This window comes from Podarcis bocagei (assembly GCF_964188305.1).
Source record: "Podarcis bocagei genome assembly, chromosome: 8".
Taxonomy (NCBI): Eukaryota; Metazoa; Chordata; class Lepidosauria; order Squamata; family Lacertidae; genus Podarcis; species Podarcis bocagei.
Window position 1 is genome coordinate 90,728,155 of NC_138133.1, and position 24,758 is coordinate 90,752,912.

At 49.7% G+C, this 24,758-nt stretch overlaps 1 protein-coding gene across 1 annotated transcript in view; it reads left to right on the forward strand.

The window, feature by feature from the left end:
* ZC3H3 (zinc finger CCCH-type containing 3) overlaps window positions 1-24,645 on the forward strand; it is a 269,931-nt gene extending 245,286 nt beyond the window's left edge. Inside the window, exon 12 of the mRNA XM_081204465.1 lies at window positions 23,727-24,645. Within this exon, the coding sequence (XP_081060591.1) occupies window positions 23,727-23,758 (32 nt within the window). The 3' untranslated portion in view covers window positions 23,759-24,645. The remainder of the gene's footprint in view (window positions 1-23,726) is intronic.
* Window positions 24,646-24,758: the final 113 nt, after the last annotated feature.

Sequence of the window (24,758 nt, forward strand, 5' to 3'; positions counted from 1 at the left end):
GCTCACAGGCTGAGCATGAAGGCAGGTGCGCCCCCCCCCCAGTTTTTTGCTGCTTTGGAAAGAGAGGTTACCTCTGCGGATGGCGATTCCAGTGACCCTTCATGGCTAAGCCTTTGCAGAGAGCGCTTGGTTTTGCTGGGTGACTTCCATTAGTAGCCGGCCACAGGCAAGCGTTCAAGAGCCTTCCTTATCCTCTCTGTTCCTTCCCGCTGGGGGGCTCTGCAAATCCCTCTGCCTTCTCGCGTTCTCGTCGCCGTGGCAAGGGCAGAAGCGAAGCCTCCCGTTGCTGCGGTGCTAATCGTCCGCAGGTAATGCGGCTTTCCATATTTCACCTTCCAGTTAAATGGTTTGCGCCGGAGCAGTCAGTCCTCCCCGTGCTAATTGTAAGCGAGTGCACCAATGTCGGCCCTTCCAATCGAGTGCTAATTTAATTAGAAAGCACCCATTTTAGTTAATTTGTTCGAGAAGATCACTGCAGGCTCCTGGAGAGAACAGATGTTCCCCTCTCCCCCGATGAACATTCTGGGGTTTGTAAATGGCTCCACTCAGCCTTGTTTAGGAGAGAAAAGAGGATTTTATGGTGGCAAACGACCCTTTCTGTAAACATTTTACAGCTCTCTGCACGTTTGAGTGAGGATAAACCCCTGGCAACTCGGCGGGCTGCAAATTTGCGGCCATACGGCTATCATTTTATTGTCATATTTCACGGTCGTAACGTTAATGGAAGATGCTCGCTCCAGTCTTTTTTAACAGCTCCGCTGAGCACGCTCAAAACACTTTCGCTTTGGAAAATTCATTGAGGTACAGCGCTTCAGTTTTTGTTTACCGCTTCTGCTTCTGCGGGAATAATTCTGCCAAGTGCCTCCCTTCCCTCCCTGCCAATGCACACACCTGTATCCCGCCAGCGGGCCTCGCCCTGGACTCACAGGTCTGGGCAACACAGGTTAAGAAGTGTTCAGAGAACGGTGGCCAAGATGGTAAAAGAGTCTGGAAAGCAAGCCTGATGAGGAACGGTTGAGGGAGTTGTAGTTGTTTAACCTGGAGAAGGGAAGACAGAGAGGTGATAGGACAGCCACCTTCAAATATCTCAAGGGCCGTCACGTGGAAGATGGCGCAAGCTTGTTTTCTGCTGCTCCGGATGGGACAATCTGAACCAATGGATTCACATTGCAAGAAAGCCGGTTCCAATTAAACCTTAGGAGCAACTTTCTGAGAGTGAGCGCTGTTTGACAGTGGAACAGACTCCCTTGGAATGGGGAAAGAGGTTTTTAAACGGGGTTTGGATGACCATATTATTTATTGAATTTATATACCCAATGATAATAATAATAATAATAAAAATTATTTATATCCTGCCCTCCCCAGCTGAAGCCGGGCTCAGAGCGGCTAACAACAATAAAAGTAACACAGCATTCTAAAATCAATTCGTTCTAAAATCTGTTCAAAATCAAATTAATGGCAAGCATTGGGCTAGAGTGCGGATTACCAAAGGAGGGAGTCAGACTGTGCCCTGGCCAAAGACCTGGTGGAACAGCTCCGTCTTGCCGGCCCTGCAGAAAGATGTCAAGTCCCTCAGGGCCCTAGTCTCTTGGGACAGAGCGTTCCACCAGATCGGGGCCACGGCCAAAAAAGCCCTGGCTCTGGTTGAGGCCAGCCTAACCTCCCTGTGGCCTGGGACCTCCAAGATGTTTTGGTTTGAAGACCGTAAGTTCCTCCGTGGGACATCCCAGGAGAGGCGGTCCTGTAGGTACGTGGGTCCTAGGCCGTATAGGGCTTTAAGGGTTAAAACCAGCACCTTAAACCTGATCCTGTACTTCACTGGGAGCCAGTGCAGGGGATATCAGGGCGGTTCACAGAATAAGAATCCCATCTGTCAGGGATTCTTTAGCTGTGGTTCCTGCATTGCAGGGGGTTGGACTAGATGACCCTTGGGGGTCTCTTCCAACTCTGCAATTCTACAGATCTATTATTCTGCCACCTGCCAGCTCCCTGAACCAGACAATAGCTGCAGCAGTCCTCAGCAGGCCTTTGCAACGAGGCTGAGTTGCTTCATTGTGGGGAGAGAGAAACTTGGCTAAAACTGTTTCTGGCCAGCACACACTTCCAGGCAGTCTCTATTTTGCCGATGGAATTCAATTGCATACCAGCAGATTCTGGTTGTGCAGATACATTGTACTGTACAGTCATACCTCAGGTTACAGCCACTTCAGGTTGCGTTTTTTTGGGTTGCGGACTGCCGAAACCCAGAAGTACTGGAACGGGTTACTTCTGGGTTTCAGCTGGTGCGCATGTGCAGAATCCCTAAATTGTGCTTTGTGCATGCGCAGAAGTGCCGAATCGCAATCCACGTGTATGCAGACATTGGTTGCGAATGCTGCGGGTTGCAGACGTGCATCCCGCACGGATCACGCTCGCAACCCTAGCGTCCACTGTACAGTCTTGCACAACATACCTGCTCCCCCCATCAGATGTTTTGCAGTAAGGAAAGTGACTGGGAAATGGACTCCCTCCTGTGGGAGGCGAGCGAGTTCCATAGTTTAACCATGCGCTGTGTGAAGAAGGGCATTAGGCAGCGTGATTTGAAGTATCAGCAGAGAGAATTAAACAATTTCCCAGGCACCTGAAATTGTGTTTTGAGGCAAAAAGAGACAAATGAAGGAGGAAAAACAGGGTGTGGAGAATAGAGAGTTTCGTGGCCAATAAGGTAAATTCCTGAACCCCTTGCCCCCTTAAAAGCTCTGCCCCACTTGGAGTGCTCTGAGCCCCCAAGCTGTTTTAATTGATGATGAGGACTAGAAACTTAATGAATCTAGCAGTGAATAGTCTGCTTATCAGAGTTGTTCTTGTTGTTTAGTTGTGTCCAACTCTTCGTGACCCCCTGGACCAGAGCACGCCAGGCACTCCTGTCTTCCACTGCCTTCCGCAGTTTGGTCAGACTCATGTTAGTAGCTTCGAGAACACTGTCCCACCATCTCGTCCTCTGTCATCCCCTTCTCCTTGTGCCCTCCATCTTTCCCAACATCAGGGTCTTTTCCAGGGAGTCTTCTCTTCTCATGAGGTGGCCAAAGTCTTGGAGCCTCAGCTTCAGGATCTGTCCTTCCAGTGAGCATTCCTTCAGAATGGAGAGGTTGGATCTTCTTGCAGTCCATGGGACTCTCAAGAGTCTCCTCCAGCACCAGAATTCAAAAGCACCAATTCTTCGGCGATCAGCCTTCTTTATGGTCCAACTCTCACTTCCATACATCACTACTGGGGGAAAAATAGCTTGAACTATATGGACCTTTGTATCCCAGACTTCACATTGGGATACCTACAGCATGCAAGAGGAGCACTGCTCTCGGGTATCCCTTTTACTGATCCAAGTGTTTCAGAGCTTCCCTGACTCAACAACAGCACCCCTTGGGTTTATAATCATAGAATCAAGAGTAGACTTGGAAGGGACTCTGAGGGTCATCTAGCCCAACCCCCTGCAATGCAGGAATCTCAGCTAAAGCATCCATGACAGATGGCCATCCAACCTCTGCTTAAATTACCTCCAAGGAAGGAATAGCATCATGGATCATATGATTGCATAATTTATTCCCGACGCAAGATTCTGGAGTTTCGTTTCCTCCCTGCGATGGGCTGTTGCGTCCCAGGCGCCATCTGCCTTTCGGTATTTGGGAGAGTGGCAAGCTGGTCTCTCTGGGGCTCCGCTCTGCTGAAACAGATGCAGGGGAGGGTGGGTGGGGGGACAGATGGGCAGGGGAGGGCAGGGGTTTGAATCTCATTCCTGTCATGTTATTTATTAATATGCCACCTTTTGGCCAAAAAACCCCCCAAGGCGGCTCAGAAACAATGCAGATGCGAACACAAACCTATCAATGCGCATGCGACAGAATGCAAATCAATAACGATCAAAATAAATCTTTACATTTCAGAAGTATCAAAATGCGTTTGTTTTCCTACCAGAAAGGCAAGCAATTATTCCCCACGAAACCATCAAGAGGGAGCAGGAATAAGCACTTAGACAGCAGCTCCTCCTTTTAAGGGTTCCAGGTGGGGCAGGAGGGGGAAAGGCAGGTAGAATCGCTGCTGCCCCTGATAGTTCCAGCCCTCTCTATCCTGCAGCAATTCCTGTTAGCATCTGTGGGGATTTTGCAGCTGTTTTAGCAACAATGTAAGCATAGAGACATTTCCCCCCCTCAAATTCACCAAGGAATATTAAAATAATACCTCATGAAAGGTAAAGGGTCCATTAGGTCCAGTCGTGGCTGACTCTGGGGTTGCGGCACTCATCTCGCCTTATTGGCCGAGGGAGCCGGCGTACAGCTTCTGGGTCATGTGGCCAGCATGACTAAGCCGCTTCTGGCGAACCAGAGCAGCGCACAGAAATGCCGTTTACCTTCCCGCCAGAGCGGTATCTATTTATCTACTTGCACTTTGACGTACTTTCGAACTGCTAGGTTGGCAGGAGCAGGGACTGAGCAACGGGAGCTCACCCCGTCACGGGGATTCGAACCGCCGACCTTCTGATTGGCAAGTCCTAGGCCCTGTGGTTTAACCCACAGCGCCACCCGTGTCCCTAATACCTCATTAGGTACAAACAAAAATAGTAAGTAATATGCCAGGACTCTTGTTAAGGCAAAACGTTAAATAGGAAAAGTAAGTAAGTGGCACAGCTTCTTCCACCACTGCCTGCGTCCACAGCAATTCATGTTCAGAGTTTTTAGAAAAGCCCATTGATTGCAGGGAGACCTGTGGAGTCTGGAGTCGGCTCTCGGAGGCCTCAGGTGTGCCGATTCATTTCAGCGAGGCAGGAAAAGGCCCCGGTGGGCTGAGCTCTCTGCCTCCATCCTTCAGTGTGTGTTCCGACACACCCAGGCGCACCACTGCTTGCCTCCCTCCGTTTCCCAATTTCACACCACGGCCCAGTCCCCTCGTCGAGGCTCTGTCTCATCTGGCAAATCCACGCTGGCAAACCCATGCTCCATCAGGCGTGCCGAAATGAGTTAATTAAAAAGCATCACAAACTACTTTCATAATTGAGTTAACAAACCTCTAATATAATTGCTTTCCTAATGCAGAGTCTATCAAGCTGCAGGTAGCGTGCGCACGTTCGTGGAGCGGCGGATGTCTTGTCTGTCCGTTCTTGCCTGCCCGCCCGCCCGCCGGCCCCTCCCTGGGACAGAAACTCCCCTGTCGGAAAACGCAGATTCTGCACTTAAGAACCAATTATTTGAGGTAGCTTGTGTGACTTTCCTCTGGGTTGCTCAGAGTAGACCAGTTGAAATTAACAGACCTACGTTAGTGATTCCATTCATTTCAGACTGATTCCATTCGTTTCAGACTGACCCTTAGTTTGTTCGCGTCTTGAATCTTTCTCAAATGTGGAATCTTTTTGGCAAAGAGCAGCGCATAGAAGGAGGAGGAATTGTGATTCCTGGAGAAGAAAGGTCACGGAGGCATGGAAATGTCCCCACCCCCACCCCCAGCCCCTGCGCAGTGCTGCTTTTCGCAGACCTGGCCTGCAAACATTCAGGTTACCTCCAGAACTACTAGGTCTTGGAACTAGTTTTTAAAAAGAACATTTTTATTTATACCCCGCCCTTCCTGGTTCAGAAAACCGGGCTCAGGGCAGCTAACAACAAACTTAAAACACTTAACTGATGCAACAAAAAACAGCATAAAATATGGTATAAAATGTGAATAACAGTAAATTCAGAATTAAAAATCAATTTGGGGGAAAATCCATCCAATAAGCATTAGATGATCCCCAGGGCTAGCTGGCTAAATTAGTCCTATTTGGGCCAGCGAGGAGACCAGGGGAGAATTAGCTGTGGGATCCCAGAGCGGGTAATCTTCATAAAAAGCGGAGGGGGAGGGAAGGAAGGGGAATAAAAGATCAGGCTAAGTTCAAATTGAAAACCAGGTGGAATAGCTCTGTCTTACAGGCCCTGCGGAAGGAAGTGAAATCCTGCAGGGCCCTGGTCTCCTGGGACAGAGCATTCCACCAGGTCGGAGCCATCACTGAGAAGGCCCTGGCCCTGGTGGAGGATAGTCTGACTTCCTTAGGGCCTGGGACCTCTAAACTATGATTATTCATGGACCTTAAGGTGCTCTGTGGGGCAGACCAAGAGAGGGCCCTAAGCCACAAAGGGCTTTAAAGGTCAAAACCAGCACCTTGAACCTGACCCAAAACTCCACTGGGAAGCCCGTGCAACTGGTAAAGCACTGAGTGAATGTGCTCCAATGGCAGAGACCCCGTGAGGACCCTCGCTGCAGCATTCTGCACCCGTTGGAGTTTCTGGGGCAGCTTCAAGGGCAGCCCCACGTAGAGCGAATTACAGTAGTCAAGCCTGGAGGTGACCATCGCATGGATCACTGTGGCCAGGTCGGGGCGGGAAAGGTAAGGGACCAGCTGCTTAATGCGGCGAAGGTGGAAAAGCGAGCCCTTCTGGACCAGTCCAATGGGCCATCCATTCCAGTATCCTGCTCTCACAAGGTTCTCACCAGATGCTCATTATGGGAAGCCATCTGAACACAATATCCCTCTTCCCCCCTGTGGTTTCCAGCAACTGGTACTCAGAAGCATCGCTGCCTACAAATGCGGCAGCAAAGGAAGAAATAGCTGCAATTCTGAAGAATCGGAATTATTTTACAGGGGGAAACACATGCAAGAAGCTGTGTGGGAAGTTTGCAGGCAGGGCCTGGTGCCAGAGCCATGTCCCGTCAGCCCACGGGAGTCAAAGGTACACTACCCTGACCAATGGAGGCTCTATCACGACTCAATTTTTTAAACTTTCTGCCACCCCCCCCCTTGCTCCCTAGCCAGCACTCGTTCAGAATGCAACCCGTGCCTTCCCGTCCCACAGGGAGCTCTTTGAGAATGTGCTTTCTGATCTCTTCATTTGTGTGCCTCTAATTGTGTCTGCAGCGCGCGCCCCCCCCCCCAATCATCTCCTCTCTCCTTATTGATTTGTTGGCAACTTTCAAATCTGCCAAGCCTCCTGCGTTTGGCGGGCCTGTGATCCTCACTTTTTCTGGATTAATCGTGGCACGGTCTTCGAAAGCTCTTTCCTCTTGCAACGCAGAGAAAAGGGCATTAAAATCTCACTTGAGAGACTTGGAAATATTTCCTGTTCCAGTGGTTGCATCTGACAAGCCCAGATTCACCACCCTCCCACACTAGTTATTTACTTGGCCTTGGAGTCGCTGGGACTGAGATGCATCATAGAGTCATAGAACTGGGGAGTTGGAAGGGACCCCAAGAGCTATGCAGGAATCGCAGCTAAAGAATCCCTGACAGATTTGAGGCTGGAGTGGAAGACTTAAGCCCAAAGGCAGCTCCCCACCACCGAAAACACAGGCAGGCTGCAGGTGGGGTGAAGTTGCTCATTGGTATCAGGACAATCAATAGGAGTATAGCATCTAGATCAAGGGAAGTAATAGTGCCACTATATTCTGCTCTGGTCAGACCTCACCTGGAGTACTGTGTCCAGTTCTGGGCACCACAGTTCAAGAAGGACACTGACAAACTGGAACGTGTCCAGAGGAGGGCAACCAAAATGGTCAAAGGCCTGGAAACGATGCCTTATGAGGATCGGCTAAGGGAGCTGGGCATGTTTAGCCTGGAGAAGAGGAGGTTAAGGGGTGATATGATAGCCATGTTCAAATATATAAAAGGATGTCACATAGAGGAGGGAGAAAGGTTGTTTTCTGCTGCTCCAGAGAAGCGGACACGGAGCAATGGATCCAAACTACAAGAAAGAAGATTCCACCTAAACATTAGGAAGAACTTCCTGACAGTAAGAGCTGTTCGACAGTGGAATTTGCTGCCAAGGAGTGTGGTGGAGTCTCCTGCTTTGGAGGTCTTTAAGCAGAGGCTTGACAACCATATGTCAGGAGTGCTCTGATGGTGTTTCCTGCTTGGCAGGGGGTTGGACTCGATGGCCCTTGTGGTCTCTTCCAACTCTATGATTCTATGATTCTCTTCTATGATTCTATGAACATAGAGGACAGAGAATGCCTAGTCCCTCGTTTCTCCCTCTCTGGCACCAGGTCTGCCTTGAGATTGCAGGAGCGCGGATCTCCACCCGTCTCTCTAGCACGCTGCTCTGGAAGTCCCAATAAAAATTTATAAATAAAAAAAAAAAGAGAGGACAGAGAATGGACGGTGGTAGAAAGAAGTCACTAGGCGAGAAGCAGAATGGCTGCCGAGCCTTTGAGCGAGCTGTCTCTACACAAAGGCCACTTTGGAGAAGACATCTGATAGAAGGGTATGATATGGAGAAAGTGGGTAGAGGAAAGTTGTTCTTCCTCTCTCATGGCAAGAACTTGTAGAAGTTTATTTCCTGATGCATGACATGGAGAAAGTGCGTAGAGAAAAGTCTCTCTCTCTCATAACACCAGAACTCATGGACATAAAATAAAGCTGAAGGCTGGAAGATTTAGGACAGAGAAGAGGAAGGACTTCTTCATGTAGCACATGGTTAAATGTGGAACTCCCTCCCACAGGAAGCAGTGGAGGAGAGGAAGGTTCATAGAAGCAGCCCCTTTCTCCATCCCCAGCCAGCAAGACTGATGCAAATTAGAAGTGGTACTGGCCCCAGCTGCAAAAAACACACCGAGGGTGACTCTTGAATTGACCACCTGGTCACTACTATTTTATTTATTTTATTTATCTTATCTTACCTTACCTTACCTTACCTTACCTTATCTTATCTTATCTTATCTTATCTTATCTTATCTTATATGTGAGGATGAACGTTGTCCATAGACACACAGTGAGAGAAGGAAACTTTTGTTCTGCTGTTGAGAGGGGTGCTCCCTCCTCTTACTTGCTGTTTCTCATTTGAAAAGCTGCTTTTCATTTACAAAGAGAGTTTTTAGCTCAGCCAGCTGTCCCGTGCAGAAGAATGCCATTCCCATTTTACAGGTTGGAAGCTGAGGCTGAGTGATTTGCTGGCGGCCGCCCAGGTGCCCCCAGAAACAGAGGGCAGCTCTCTGGTGCCAGAACTGCGAATTTACAGAGCTGCAAGGTAGTTGCATCTCTCTCTCTCTCTCTCTCTCTGCCCCATCCCTCCCTCTCTCTCTCAGCAGGTTTGGGACTCACTCTGGAAACACGCTCTGTCAGGCTTCTGGTCAGGTAGCTAAGCAGGAATCCTATAAGCCAGAAGGGCAGGGCAAGACCAAAGGCAGAAGGAGTTGGTTGCAAGCAAGATTTCCAGGGAAACTAGTCTCACCCAGCAGGGCCAGTGTAGTGTACTGCTTCAGAGCTGTTGACTTGTAATCTGGTGAACCAGGTTCACATCTCCGCTCTTCCACCTGCAGCTGCTGGGTGACCTTGGGCCAGTCACACTTCTCTGAAGTCTCTCAGCCCCGCTCACCTCACAGAGTGTTTGTTGTGGGGGAGGAAGGGAAAGGAGAATGTTAGCCGCTTTGAGACTCCTTCGGGTAGTGATAAAGAGGGATATATCAAATCCAAACTCAAATCCAAAAAGTGTCCTGACTAGTGTTCAGTGTTCCAAGTGAAGTTCAAGCCACACAAGTGCGGAATATGTGTGAGGGCTAGAACCTTGATTTTTGATTTCAAGCAAACATGATGATTCCCAGGATCCCAAATTGCGCCTCCAGGTGCATGCAGAAAGATGCCCTGAGCTTGCAGAAAGACGAATGGCAGTGAGGGGCCAGAACTGAGATCTACAGGTCCTGACACATGACAGCCAGAACTAGAGCCCCCTAGGCCTCTAGGGGGAACAGTGTAACAGCATGATACGAGGCAGAGAAGACCCCCGACAAGACCCCTTTCTCTGGAGCTGCAGCCCATGGTTGCCTTTCCTGGGGCTGCTGTCGGTTTCCGCTCCTGGTGGCCCGTAATGGATCACTCCCCGCCTGCTTCAGGTTTGGCTGCATCCTGTCAGCTAACAGGGAGCTCATCTGCTGCATTTTATGGCCAGTGAGTCGCGAGACGGAACCATTGTGTTTGTGAACGAGTTGACAAGTGGAATTGAGGGGCCGTGAAGCATACAAGCCCTCTGTCACCAGAGATTTGTGCTAACCGCCGCCCTGCCCAAGCGTCCAGAAAAATGCTTGGGGGATTCCGTCATTCCGCCGGCTGGATTACCTCTGGCGGTCTCTGCCACGGCCATGAGAGCTGGTTCCTAGATAATAGGCCCTGACCCAGGGGGGCAAGGCGCAGACACCTGGAGCGTCAGCCTCGGGGGAAATGGGGCGTCCTCTCCACCTTCAGGCTGAGCAACAGAGGCGAAACAGAGGCAGCATGGCTTTTGTTCCATCAGCAACCACCTTTTGCCCCGAGTGAGAGGTCCCGGCCTCGGCCTCAAAGGCCCAGTACACCTGAAGGAGTGTCTCCACCCCCATCGTTCAGCCCGGACTCTGAGGTTCAGCGCTGAGGGCCTTCTGGCGGTTCCCTCACTACAAGAAGCAAAGCTACAGGGAACCAGGCAGAGGGCCTTCTCGGTGGTGGCACCCGCCTCCTGTCAGATGTCAAGGAGCTTCAATCTTCCAATATACCTGAAGGAGCGTCTCCACCCCCATCATTCTGCTCGGACACTGAGGTCCAGCTCCGAGAACCTTCTGGCGGTTCCCTCACTACGAGAAGCAAAGCTACAGGGAACCAGGCAGAGGGCCTTCTCGGTGGTGGCACCCGCCCTGTGGAACGCCCTCCCACCAGGTGTCAAGGAGAATAACAACTACCAGACTTTTAGAAGACATCTGAAGGCAGCCTTGTTTAGGGAAGCTTTTAATGTTTGATATATTACTGTATTTTAATATTTTGTTGGAAGCTGCCCAGAGTGGCTGAGGAAACCCAGCCAGTTGGGTGGGGTACAAATAATAAATTATTATTATATTATTATAAAACTGTGCATGGGAGTGGGAAAGGTTAAACTATCCTTCCCCAACTGGATCAGGCCAGGGGCCCATCTAGCCCAGCCTCCTGTTCTCACAGTGGCCAACCAGAAGCCTGTGGGAAACCTGCAAGAAAAATCTGAGCGAAGAGCCCTCTCCCCTCCGGTGGTTTTCCAGCAACTTGCGTTCCTTCTCATCCTCCTCTGTGTCCTGCTATGACCTCCAAGAATAGCCTAGAATGCCCTCTGAGGTGTTTTAAGTGATGCATCATCTCTGAGCAACAACATCTCGTAGGGAGACATTCTTGGGTGGCTGTTTGCACACACGCAAGCACTCTCTCTTCCCCCCCCTTCACCCCGAGTTTAATCAAGGCCTAAATGTGAGTATCTTCCAGAGGCAACGTGAAATATTTGGGCATGCATTTACCAGCTAGGGATAAGTCGTTTTAGTAGCATTCCTAAGAAGTGCGTTTATCAGCTCTTTGGGCAATCGTTTTTTAGCTTTGAATTCACCGTCGTAAAGCCATCTCCTTCACCCCAGCCTGTGTGCAAATGGTGAACCGTTGCCTAATTAAATAGACAAAATGAGGGATTTTTCAGTCACCCGGAGGCAAGCGAAACAAGCAAGATTTAAAGAAAAACTCTCCAGAGATGCTCATTCTGCATAGAGCGTGATACAAATAAAACGAGAGCAATGCACAGTTCAGGTTTCTGAACTGTGAGGGATGTTTGGATTGTGGACTTGGGCAGCTCAGGATTTGACCTTCCAGTCTGCTTTGGAGCGGGGGCTGGATTTGGGCTCTTCCAGTGGGGAGCTTCTCTTTCCGTTTTCAAATGTCCCTCAGACCTGGGCAGTTGCTGTATCTCTTTGGTGAGTCCTGGTAAGCATTCCCCACGAGAAGAGCTCCAGTTGATGTCTCTAAAGCAGCCTTCCCTCACCCGGCACCCTCCAGACATTTTGGAAAATGAAAACAGCATCCGGTCTTCACAGATGCCTCTTTTGGGAAATCTGCAAACAGGATTCGAGCAAAAGCCTCCTGTGGTTTCCAGCGACTGGTGTTCTGAAACAATTTTTTGTTCCTTAATTATTATTTTTAAAATGCAGATTACTTTTTTACAAAAGACATCCAAGTTTGTAGGAGCTGTGTGAAGAAGGCCCTCCTTCTTTCTGTCCTGACTCCCAACATTCACTTCCTAGGATATCCGCAGGATCTAGTGTTCCGGGAGAGGCAGGAAAACCTTTCTCTTTCCACTATCTCTATGTGATGTCCAATTTTCTAAGCTTCTATCATGTTTCCTCTTGCTCACCTTGTCCCTGAGCTAAAAAGTCCCAAATATTTTTGTTGTTATTGTTGCATCATGTATTTTATGTTTCTATACAGTGGTACCTCTGGATGCGAACTGGATCCGTTCGGGAGCCCCGTTTGCATCCTGAAGCGAATGCAGCCCACGTCTGCGCGTCTGTGCATGCACAGGTCGTGATTCGCCTATTCCACGCATGCACGTGACTTCATTTTGAGCGCATGTGCGAGCGGCAAGACCTGGAAGTTATGCGCCCCGTTACTTCCAGGTCGCTCCTGAGCACAACCCGAAAAAGCTCAACCTGAAGCTACTTCAAACCAAGGTATGACTGTACCGTCAACCACCCCTTGATCTTCCAAGGAAGATTGGTATATAAATTTAATAAATAATAGTAACCTATTGGGACGCGGGTGGCGCTGCGGGTTAAACCACAGAGCCTAGGACTTGCCGATCAGAAAGTCAGCGGTTCAAATCCCCGCGACGGGGTGAGCTCCCGTTGCTCGGTCCCTGCTCCTGCCAACCTAGCAGTTTGAAAGCACTTCAAAGTGTAAGTAGATAAATAGCTTCCAGTGGGAAGGTAAACAGCGTTTCCGTGCTCTGCTCTGGGTCGCCAGAAGCGGCTTAGTCATGCTGGCCACGTGACCCGGAAGCTGTACGCCGGCTCCCTAGGCCAATAAAGTGAGATGAGTGCTGCAGCCCCTGAGCTGGTCACGACTGGACCTAATGGTCAGGGGTCCCTTTACCTTTATACGTAGGGAAAAATCCCCTGAATCATTTTGGTTGCTCTTTTCCAAACTTTTTCCAACTCTACAATATCCTTGCCGAGGTGAGGCAACTGCCCAGGGTTTTTACATCAACTCACACTGTGAGCCAGTGTGGTGTAGTGGTTAAGAGCGGTAGTCTCGTAATCTGGGGAACCGGGTTCGCGTCTCCGCTCCTCCACCTGCAGCTGCTGGGTGACCTTCGGCCAGTCACACTTCTCTGAAGTCTCTCAGCCCCACTCACCCCATAGAGTGTTTGTTGGGGGGGAGGAAGGGAAAGGAGAATGTTAGCCGCTTTGAGACTCCTTCAGGTGGTGATAAAGCGAGATATCAAATCCAAACTCTTCTTCTCTTATTCTGAGGGGTTGCCACACTGGGGAAACCTGCCGTACGGAGAGCTGTTTTTGGAAGAACAAAAGCCAACCATTTCGGCAGAGCGCTGCAGCTTGGTTTCCGCTTTTTGGACCCAACAGCACTTTCATTCTTAAGCCCGGCTTGTCCGCCTGCCGCTCAGGCCCAGGAAAAATGTGTGTTGGTTTTCATGAAAAGCACAAGAGCATCTTGGAAGCGCGAATTCTCTCGCTGGCGTGACAAGCTCAGCAGAAGCGACTTGGGTTTCCGCCGCAGCGGCTGGCTCCCGCTCTCCTTCCCAGCCTCGCAGTCTCCTTTGCTCGAAGCTGTTCAATCATCATAATGAAAAAGGGGCTTCTTAGCGGAGCTTTCACTAACTAGAAATTATATACCTGGTTCCCGGAAGATAGATTGTGCCGCTCCCGAGATACGGAGGGTGGCAGGAACAAGTGAGTGACTGCGTCGTCTGCCACCAAGATGGATCGCACAATTTGAACGATCTACCAGGAACTTTAACCGAGGGGCTTGCGGGCGGGTGGGCAGGCGGGGGCTTTGCCGTAGTTTCTGCAGGGACGCTGCCTTCCGAGAGGTAGGCCAGAGGTACAGTCCTTTCCTCTTGCTCAGCTCGATGCAGGATATTTATCGGGCCACCCAAGAATGAACCCCCCCCCCCATATCTGCAAAACTCTTTGATAAATGGCAGCAAACCTCGAAGCCTGTTCATTGAAGCGGCACCAGGCTTCTGCTTTCTGGATATTCCTTCATTTGCTGTCCTCGTGTTTTATAATGGATGGTGTTGCATTTCAAAATGATTACTCATTCAGATTAGTCTTCCTCTTTTTGCATATCCTGTATTGATTCTGAGACCATTAATACTCAGTGGGTCTCTTTGCTGAAATTGGGAGATTTCCCTGGCTCTCCTCCCATTCTCCAAAGAGAAGCTGCATTTAAAACCCCACTGGGGGCTTGACCAAGTCACTGCCTTGGGCCCCGTTCCTCATCTGCAACAAACAGAAAGATGCTGGCCCACGTTGCAGGGTTATCATGGGGACAGAGCCCTGCACCAGGTTCAATACACTGCAGTTACATCAAAGTCATTCCAACCCCATCTGCTTCTTTAGTCCTGGGGTTAAGAGAGAGAGAGAAGAACCTTTCTCTGTCCATTTCTCCAAGCCACAAATAGTTTTATAAACTCCTATTATGTCACCTCTTATTCACCTTTTCAGGAAATTCCAGGCGTGTGGGAACACCTAAAATAGCTACGCCAGACTCTCTAGGCCAGGGGAAGCCTTAAGGACTGCTTCTCCCCATATGAACCTACCCAGACTCTGTGGTCATCATCCCAGGCCCTTCTTCATATGTCTCCTCCTCGAGAGGTCCAGAGGGTGGCAACACGAGAACGGGGCCTTTTCTGCAGTGGCTCCCCATCTGTGGAATGCTCTCCCCAGGGAAACTCACCTGCCGCCTTCATTATACCAGAGCCTCCAAGTGCCCCTATTTTCCAGGGACAGTCCTGGATTTACAGAAGCTGCCCTGGTTTCTGATTTGATCTTGTTCCATTTTTCATTCAGATATCCCTATTTTCATCTGAGAAATGATGGAGAGTATGGAGTTGTCCAACCCCTGAGCCATCTGAAAGCAGCCCTGTATAGGGAAGGTTTTTAATGTTTTATTATGTTCTTATATATGTTGGAAGCCGCTCAGAGTGGCTGGGGCAACCCAGTCAGATGGGCAGGATATGAATATTAAAACTATTGTTATGGAATAGGATGTCCCTGTTTTCATTGTAGAAATGTTGGAGGGCATGTCATACGCAGAGACATCACCTTGCCAACAAAGTTCTGTATAGTTCTAGCTATGGTTTTCCCAGTAGTGATGTATGGAAGTGAGAGCTGGACCATAAAGAAGGCTGATCGCTGAAGAATTGATGCTTTTGAACTATGGTGCTGGAGGAGACTCTTGCGAATCCCATGGACTGCAAGAAGATCAAACCTCTCCATTCTGAAGGAAATCAGCCCTGAGTGCTCACTAGAAGAACAGATCTTGAAGCTGAGGCTCCAAGACTTTGGCTGCCTCATGAGAAGACTCCCTGGAAAAGACCCTGATGCTGGGAAAGATGGAGGGCACAAGGAGAAGGGGACGACGGAGGACGAGATGGTGGGACAGTGTTCTCGAAGCTACCAGCATGAGTTTGACCAAACTGCGGGAGGCAGTGGAAGACAGGAGTGCCTGGCGTGCTCTGGTCCAGGGGGTCACGAAGAGGCGGACACCACTAAACAACAACAACATGTCATAGGCACCTTGAGGCACCAGGCGAAAATGTTCCTCTTTGATCACCAGGCCTTTGGCTGAATAACATCCTATCTTTTTTTCATACAGAGCCAGTTTTGTTGACTTTTACGCCATTGTTTCACACTGCGTCTTTAAATGTGGCACTTAGGGGACATTTTATCAGAGCCGCTCAAGAGGCCTCCATTCCTTTTACGGTCTCAAGATGCAAGTCCAGAGTCGGGGTTATTGTGAAGGCAGGAATGGCCTGGGTTTTCTGTTTCCTTAAGTTCTTATTAGGGACCTCCGAAATTTAACGGATCCTCGCTCTCTCCCCCGTACCAACTTGTACCTGCGAGCGTGCAAGAGTGTGCGTACTTGTGCACGCAAAAAACATGCAAGTGTGACAAGGGTTGGGGAAAGCAGCCGTGATCCAAAGGGGGGTGGGTCAAGAGGGCAGAAGCGGAACCAAATTAATCTAAATCTGGTTAAAATTCCGGGCGTCCACCCTCCTCGTCTCGCACACGCGTTGCTTCCTTTTAGTACGTTTTTAAAATTCTCCCCTCTCTGTTTGCAATTCGTAATTAAGTTCAGCCAGAACACAGATGAGAGTTTTTAGCTGTTTAATGTTCCGCCAGGGCCTCTCGTCGTTTGTGGGGGGGGGGGGGAGAGACTCTGGGGCGGGAAGTGACAGACAATTTTACAGTGTGCCTGTAAGAATTTCATAGCGCCTCGTAAATAAATAAATAAATAACACCACGCGCTCCCCCCCCACTCCACGCCTGGATTTACGAGGAGCGCTGTCCTTCCGGGGAAGGAAGAAACAATGCGATTAAAGAGCCCTCTGCCACCAGCCCCCCAGGGGGGAAAGTGGGGCTGACATGAATGGCAACTAACTCCCTCTCGGCCGCCTTCGCTCGCATCCCATGGCGGCAACCTCCCTCCCTCGCTCTTGAGCTTGTCTTCTTTTATCCGCACCGTCTTCGAGCATAAACGAAAAGCTGCCAATATTATGGCTCAGGAAATATCGCCGGTCTTGTCTTGCAGCTGTAAATCTCCCCCTCTTTTTTTAATTTATTTATCTAAGGGCCCTCCCTGATGCAGGGGCAGTTGCGGGAGCGACCATGTTGCATATTTATCATGCTATGGAAGTCTGATCTGTAATGTTAGCCTCTGGAGGTACACTGTTAATAGAGGTGGTCCAAAACGGAGAGCTCATCTCCGCGTGCTACTTCTGGGGCAACCTCCATCCTTTCCCCTTTCTGGCCAGTCCCTGCCTGCTCCCTGCACCCCTTTCTCTTCTCCCCACTGAAAACTTACTCTTCTCCCCAGCAAGCAAAGCTCGGGCGAGTGTCACAGATGCAGTTTCCCCCCCTCAGTCAACGCTGCTTCGTAACTTCTTTTCTCCTCTGGCACTGGAAACACGAACTTTGCAGCCAGTAGGATCCTCTGCATTCTCAGATTCACTATACAGTGGTACCTCGGGTTAAGTAATTCGTTCCGGAGGTCTGTTCTTAACCTGAAACTGTTCTTAACCTGAAGCACCACTTTAGCTAATGGGGCCTCCTGCTGCCGCCGTGCCGCTGGAGCACGATTTCTGTTCTCATCCTGAAGCAAAGTTCTTAACCCGAGGTACTATTTCTGGGTTATCAGAGTCTGTAACCTGAAGCGTCTGTAACCCAAGGTACCACTGTACTGAAAGCAAAGTCATGTGTTGCCACCATCATGAGCTTCTGCTGCTGCTTCTTTGGCGATTCCTCGTAGCCGAGACCATGAACACGGTCTTAACAGTGAGTCCATAAGTGACTGTGAGGCCAATTCTGGATCCACACGCCCTTCCACAGTGGGGACATAGGTTTCCGGGAGGGAGTTGATAATGGTGAGGGCATAGCTGCCAACGTTTCCCGTTTTTTTAGGGAAATTCCCTTATTCCGAATAGGATTCCTCGCAAGAAAAGGGAAAAGTTGACAGCTAGGGGTGAGGGTTTGCCAAGCGTGCCTTCCTCTTAGCACATTTCTCCCTGCATCCTGCGTCCTGAGTTCGAGTGTCTTCAAAGCCCACGACACCTTCGGTAAAGGCTGTTCTCCAATTGGAGCGCTCGCAGGCCAGTGTTTCCCAGTTGTCTGTGTTTATACGACATATTTTTAGATCTGCCTGCTGGATCAGGGCCATTGGCCCATCAAGTTCAGCACCCTGTTCTCACAGGAGAGAACGACAACTACCAGACTTTTAGAAGACATCTGAAGGCAGCCCTGTTCAGGGAAGCTTTTAATGTTTATGCATTACAGTATTTCAATATTTTTTTGGAAGCCACCCAGAGTGGCTGGGGAAGCCCAGCCAGATGGGCGGGGTATAAATAAATAATAATAATAATAATAATAATAATAATAATAATAATAATAATAATAATAATTATTATTATTATTATTATTATTATTATTATTATTATTATTATTATTATTATTACCGGAAGCCTGCAAGCCCTCTCCCCTCCATTTTCCAGCAAATTGTATTCAGATGCTTTGCTACCTCTGACTGCAGAGGCAGAGCACATCCATCGTGGCCGATAGCCATCAATCCTCCATGAATTTGTCTAAACCCCTTTCATAGCCATCCAAGTTGGTGGCCTTTGCTGCCTCCTGTGGGACGGAGTTCCAAAGGTTAACTATGCACTACGCAAATAAGTCCTTTTTTCATCTGAATCTTCCAACATTCAGCTTCACTGGATGCCCACAAGTCCTAGTGTTACGAGAGAGGGAGCAAAAGTTTTCTCTCCCCTCTTCCTCCATGCTATGCATCATTTTATAGCCAAGTTTCTCAGACTTGGTTCCCGGATGTTGTCGGACTACAACTCCCATCATCCCTGTGGCAATCACACAGGGTCCCCGGACGTTTGACGGACTATTGATCCCTGTGCCACCACTGTGATCGCTTCCCCGCTGCCACCAACCCGTTTCTCTCAGCTACACACTAGTCCAGACAGTTGTTAACATTAAACCAAATAAACAAGTTTATTTTATAAGCATTAACAAGTTTATGGTTTCAGATAATTTTTCTTGTCAGTTTCTTAATCCTAGTTTCTTTACCGGCCTAATAACTTCTGATTATCCCAACTGTCTATCTGACTCCTAACAGATTCTCTCACTCTCTCACATCAAACTATCCCAACCCACAGACTTATCCTCCCTCTCTCTTCTCTAACACCCGACTGACTCCTTAACAACACTAACTCTAACTCCAACTCCTCCCCTTGGGTTCCCACTTGCCAATCACTTCACACTCATTTAACCCTTTCCTCATGACCCAGCATGATGTCGCCTAGGAGCGCAAACGCCACAATCCTGACCACTGGTCCTGTCTAGCTAGGGGTGATGGGAGTGGTAGTCCGACAACAGCCGGGGACCCAAGATTGAGAAACACCATACCATGACACCTCGTCGTTGCCTTTTCTGCGAACTAAAGATCATCCTGAATGCATGGGAGAAAGGGTGGCTGGAGGGGGCCCAGCGCAACAGTGATCCTTTGCTTAAAGCCCTTGAAGACTATCTAGAACAGGCTTCCTCAACCTCGGCCCTCCAGATGTTTTGAGACTACAATTCCCAGCATCCTTGACCACTGGTCCTGCTAGCTAGGGATCATGGGAGTTGCAGGCCCAAAACAGCTGGAGGACTGAGGTTGAGGAAGCCCGATCTAGAAGGATGCCTGCTCTCCTCTTGACCTTGACGGATCTGCCGCCTCCTCGGTGCCTCTCGTGCCCCCACACGGGTGGGCACCCAGAGGTCTGCTCCCCTGCTGCTGACTCCTTTTCCGCGGCATTAGCCGGCATCGCAGGTGACTAATGGCCAAGTCGGGGGCGACTGCCAGGCCTCCCTCTGATGTATGGTTGTTATATTAAGGGTGGAAAGGTGCTAAATGAGCCCTCTTTATTTTACATAAATTAGCTCAAAAAGCCATGCATCAATGCCACCGCCACTTACAGCTCTGCCCAAAGTTTGTCTAACCAAGTTTTAAAAGGCGGGGAGGAGACTTGGCCACGTTCCTCATGCATCTTCGGTGGCGCTGCTGCAGGAGGAACCCGCGGTTTCCCAGCGGGGGGAGCCCAGCGGGGTCCACGTGAAGAATCTCCGGCACGAAAGGCCTTTCCCGATATAAAGCCCAGATCCTTCTTGGAACCAGGCCCTCAAAAGGAGCATCATTCCAGCAGGGGCCGTGACACCCGGGTTAAGTTCAATGCTGGGGGGGGGGGGGACGCGCTGGAGATGGGTGTCCCTTGTTCTTTTCCAGGCAGCGGAGGGGGGGGGCGGTTTGGAAACCTGAAGCCTTGCGACTTGGCAGGCAACGTAATGTAAAACCTGTCCCGGCTTCTCAGGCCTTAGAGACATCCACCAGTCCCGGATCTGAGCCGCTACAGGGGGCTAAGCTGGGCAATCACCCCCTCCTCAGATCGAGCCCCTTCCTCATTTATTATTTGCACACCCTCTGGGCATCCCAGCTTCTGGTGCCTGTCAAAGAGAGAGAGAGAGATCACGTGAAACAGTGATCTGAAAGAAGGTTGCAGCGTTTGTGACTTTCGCGTTTAGAGAAAAGGCAACGTGATAGAAGTTTGCAAAACCGGACGGAGAAAGATTTTTCTTCCTCGCTCCTAATACTAGAACTCGTGGACGTGGAAGGAAGCTGGATGTTGGAAAGTTCAGGGCAGATAAAATAATAATAATAATAATAATAATAATAATAATAATAATAATAATAATAATAATAATAATATTTCTATCCCGCCCTCCCTAGCCGAAGCCGGGCTCAGAGCAGCTAACAGCAATAAAACACAGCATTCTAAAATCAATTCAAAATCGAATTAATGGCAACCATTGGGCTAGAGTTCTGTGCGGATTACCAAAGGAGGGGGTCAGGCTGTGCCTTGGCCAAAGGCCTGGTGGAACAGCTCTGTCTTGCAGGCCCTGCGGAAAGACGTCAAGTCCCGCAGGGCCCTAGTCTCTTGGGACAGAGCGTTCCACCAGATCGGGGCCATGGCTGAAAAAGCCCCGGCTCTGGTTGAGGCCAGCCTAACCTCCCTGTGGCCCGGGACCTCCAAGATGTTTTGGTTTGAAGACCGTGGGACATACCAGGAGAGGCGGTCCCATAGGTACGAGGGTCCTAGGGCTTTAAAGGTTAAAACCAGCACCTTAAACCTGATCCTGTACTCCAGCGGGAGCCAGTGCAGCTGGTGTAGCACTGGGTGAATGTGTCCTTTTTCACTCAGGACATTGTTCAGCTGTGGAACTCCCTCCCACAGGAAGCAGGGATGGCCCCCAATCTAGATGGACAGATTTATGGAGAAGAGGGCTTTCAATGGTCACTAGCCAGGATGGCTCCACAGTTGGAGGCAAAAACGAGATGGGCCACTGGCTTCATCCAACAGGGCTCTTCTTATATCAGGAAAAGAGAGGGCATGTGCTGAACACACAGAAACAAGTGGAAATTTGCACCTCTAACAATTTTGCACCCGGGGCAAGCGCCCCTGGAGCCCTCTCTCCCCACACGCCACTGGATTCTGTCTCTAAACCAGGAATGGGGACCTGTGGGTCTCCTGGTGTCACTAGACAACATCTCCCATAATGCCCGGCGGTTGGCGGTGCTGGCTGGGGGCTGATGGGGGGGGGGCTGAAGTCCAACGGGATCTGCAAAGCCACGGCTGCCCCCTTCCTGCTCTAAATGCACCTTCAGAAGCAAGTGAGAACCACAGAATATCGTTTCTGACCCTTCTGGGCGACTGACGTCTGAAAGGGTAGGCATGTGTTCATTTTATGAAAGAGAGAGATCGTGTGAAACATTGATCTGAAGAACAGCATTTGTGACTTTTTAGTTCAGTATATCTGAAGGATCGTCTCCACCCCCATCGTTCTGCCCAGACGCTGAGGTCCAGCTCCGAGGGCCTTCTGGGCGGTTCCCTCACTGTGAGAAGCCAAGTTACAGGGAACCAGGCAGAGGGCCTTCTCGGTGGTGGCACCCGCCCTGTGGAACGCCCTCCCACCAGATGTCAAAGAGTTTTCTCAACATATCTGGTAACTGAGAAATTAAAGTTTTTTTAAAAAAGGTTTTGAATAAATTCTGAAGGTTTTTCCCTGTCCCCTTCAGTTCATCAAATGCACAAAGCACATTTTGAAATTCTAAGTGTGATAAGTTTTTGCCCGGAGTCAGTATTTTCAGAGGGATTCTTAAATGTATTGTTTACTTCTGTTCCTACATTCTTATCCTGCTGTTTCTCCAATGAACTCAGGGCAATGTGTTTCCCTCCGTCCCCATTTTATCCTCCCAGGAGCCCTGTGAGGTAGGTCAGGCAGAGGGAGAAAGAGGCTGCAGGCTGCTGAATGGGTTTCACAACTAAGCCGGGATTCGAACCCAAGTCTGGCCCTCTGCCCACAAAGTCGCTTCCCTGAGCAGCCCCTCCGTCAGCCGGAACGTTTCCCTGCCTCTCCTGGCTTGTTAAGACCCGCCATCCTCTTCCCCGGGACGCTGCTTCTTCCATTTCTGGCGTTTTGCATTTTGTCATCCTGAGCAGCTTGACCTTGTCAGCAAACCTGAGCCCTTCGCGCATCCATCCTGCTAATTCACCCTGCCGTTTAATGTGTGTGGAGCCAGGAGCGTTGGAGTCTTTGAAAGTGAATCGCTCCTCTGCAGGGCTTAAGGTGCCCTGATTTCCGGTGACAAGAATCGCAGAATTGCAGAGTTGGGACCCCCAAGGGTCATCTAGTCCAACCCCCTTGCAGTGCAGGAACCTTTTGCCCAACATGGGACGCGAACCCACGACCCTGAGAGTAAGAGTCTCATGCTCTACCCACTGAGCTCTCCTGCCGGTGTAAACAACGTTGAGCTGGATGGGGTTCCCCGCATGGAGTTCCCCGTTCACTATAGCTCTGGGGAAGGGTAATGGCAATGACAGTGGGCGCCAGGTTTCCTTCCTGAGTTAAAAAATAAGCCCCCTTTTATTAGAACCTAAGACCTGTGGGTTAAACCACAGAGCCTAGGGCTTGCCGATCAGAAGGTCGGTGGTTCGAATCCCCGCGACGGGGTGAGCTCCCGTTGCTCGGTCCCTGCTCCTGCCAACCTAGCAGTTCAAAAGCATGTCAAAGTGTAAGTAGATAAATAGCTTCCAGTGGGAAGGTAAACAGCGTTTCTGTGCGCTGCTCTGGTTCGCCAGAAGCGGCTTAGTCATGCTGGCCACATGACCCGGAAGCTGTACGCCGGCTCCCTCGGCCAATAAAGCGAGATGAGCGCCGCAACCACAGAGTCGGCCACGACTGGACCTAATGGTCAGGGGTCCCATTACCTTTACCTTTAAGATCCTTCCTCTCCTTTTCTCCCAAACACTGCACCCTTTCCTCCTAGGGCAGTTGACCCATCCTTCCTGATCCCTCTGGTTGCCCTTCTCCCAACCTTTTCCAGTGGTACAATGTCCTTTTTTGAGGTTAGGCAGCCAGAACGATGCCTGGGATAACCTTGCTTTCCCAAGAGCTTTGCAGATGCATCAGTGCACCTGCCTCACTGTGGACTAGCAGCCCAGTGGGCTTGGCAGTTGTGGCAAAGGGGTGTGTGTGTGTGTGTGTGTGTCAGGATTTGACAAATGAGAACTGGGCTTGTGCGGAATGGATGGCAAACAGACACGGTGCAACATCAGGGCAATCATTGCTCAGGTCAGGCAGCATTTTCAGGATGAGAAAGATCAAGCGATCCAATCTATTTCCCAAATGCCAAGAGGGGTGTGTGTCCTTCTCGCTTTTGGTTTATTTCTGAAAATATTTCCGTGCCACTGTTTCATAAATATATATATATATCCAAGGGGTTTGCAGCACTAAAAACTTTAAAACATACAATAAAACAATTAAAAAGTTTAAAAACCAATATCACTTACTCCTTGTGGAAGGATGCATTCTTAATAGGCCTGGAGGAATCAAAAGGTTTTCAGTTTAAAAGTTGGCACAGAGGGTGCCTGCTGAATCTCCAGTGGCAGAGAGTTCCACGGGACAGGGCTGATGACACTGAAGTCTCGGTTTCTCATTGTTGTCAAACAAGACTCCCCAACTCAAAAAAATGGCCAGTGATGCTCCTGCGGATGATATCAACGATTGACGCCGGGTTGTAAGAGTTCAGGCCTCTTTTGATAACAAACAACTCTCTCTTTTCTTTGTTTTTCTCCCAGGGAAGCCTTTGCAGATCAAGCCCAGGTTGTGAGGATGGCAACACCTTCGAGCAGAGCCCTGCGCAGCGGATAATGCCTCGGCCACACACGCCTCAGGGATTCGAAGCCACCCTGGCGACTAACTCAGGAAGACACAGCACCGAGACAGACAGGCAAAGGCTCGGCTGGATTTGTCCAGAGGGACTGCCCACTTGTTTTATGTGAGAAGTGGGGTTTGCGAGATGAAGGCTACCCCAGTCTCCCACACAGCCCAGGAGCGCAGCTTTGTGGTTTTATTTTATTTTTTTCAATAAAGGAGCTTTTCCCTTTCAGCCTTTCACCAGCTCCTAATTCAGCTCCCTTGGCCTGCACTGCAGGGGGAGCGTCATCCAGAAACGTCTGCCTGGGTCTCAGGCTCAGCGTGGCTGTGCTGGCTTCACCTGGAAGCAGGGAGAGAGACCAGATAGAAACCTAAGATATAGATCTGCACCCCAGTCCCTATGAAACTTTGCCACCTCAAGCTTGGACCACCTGGCCAGTTGGTTTTCCCAAGGGTGCCAAAATGCAGAGCTAAGGGAGATGGTTGCTGATAGATGGCTCTGGTGTTTCAAAGCCAATTTGGGGATTGTTGGTTGAGGGGCTTAAATCTCATGCCTGACTTTGTCCCGAGAGAGGGGAAGTTCCTGCAGACTTTGGAGACACGAGGGCAGAGGACAGTTTCTCTTTCTTTCCTGAGCAGAATTTTCTTTGAGGGGAAAGAACCCAGATTCTTTGCAAAGTCATTTCTTTGATAGTCAAGGCCAGTTTTGGGTCTCAAAGCGATTTGTAAAACCAGCTTGCCTGGGTGCTTTTATTATGCAAAAAACAACAACCACACAAGCAAAACATTTATATTTGTAGAGGCGTGTTGTGAAGTTCTATACAGGTCTTTGTTGTGAAAGGAGAGTCTTGTGTTTTCTCTGGGCGTGGGGGGAAATCACAGGGTTTTTGGGGTCCTTTCTCCAGACCAATATACTCAACCGATTTCCCTTTTTGGCTGGAAATTCTGGAGAA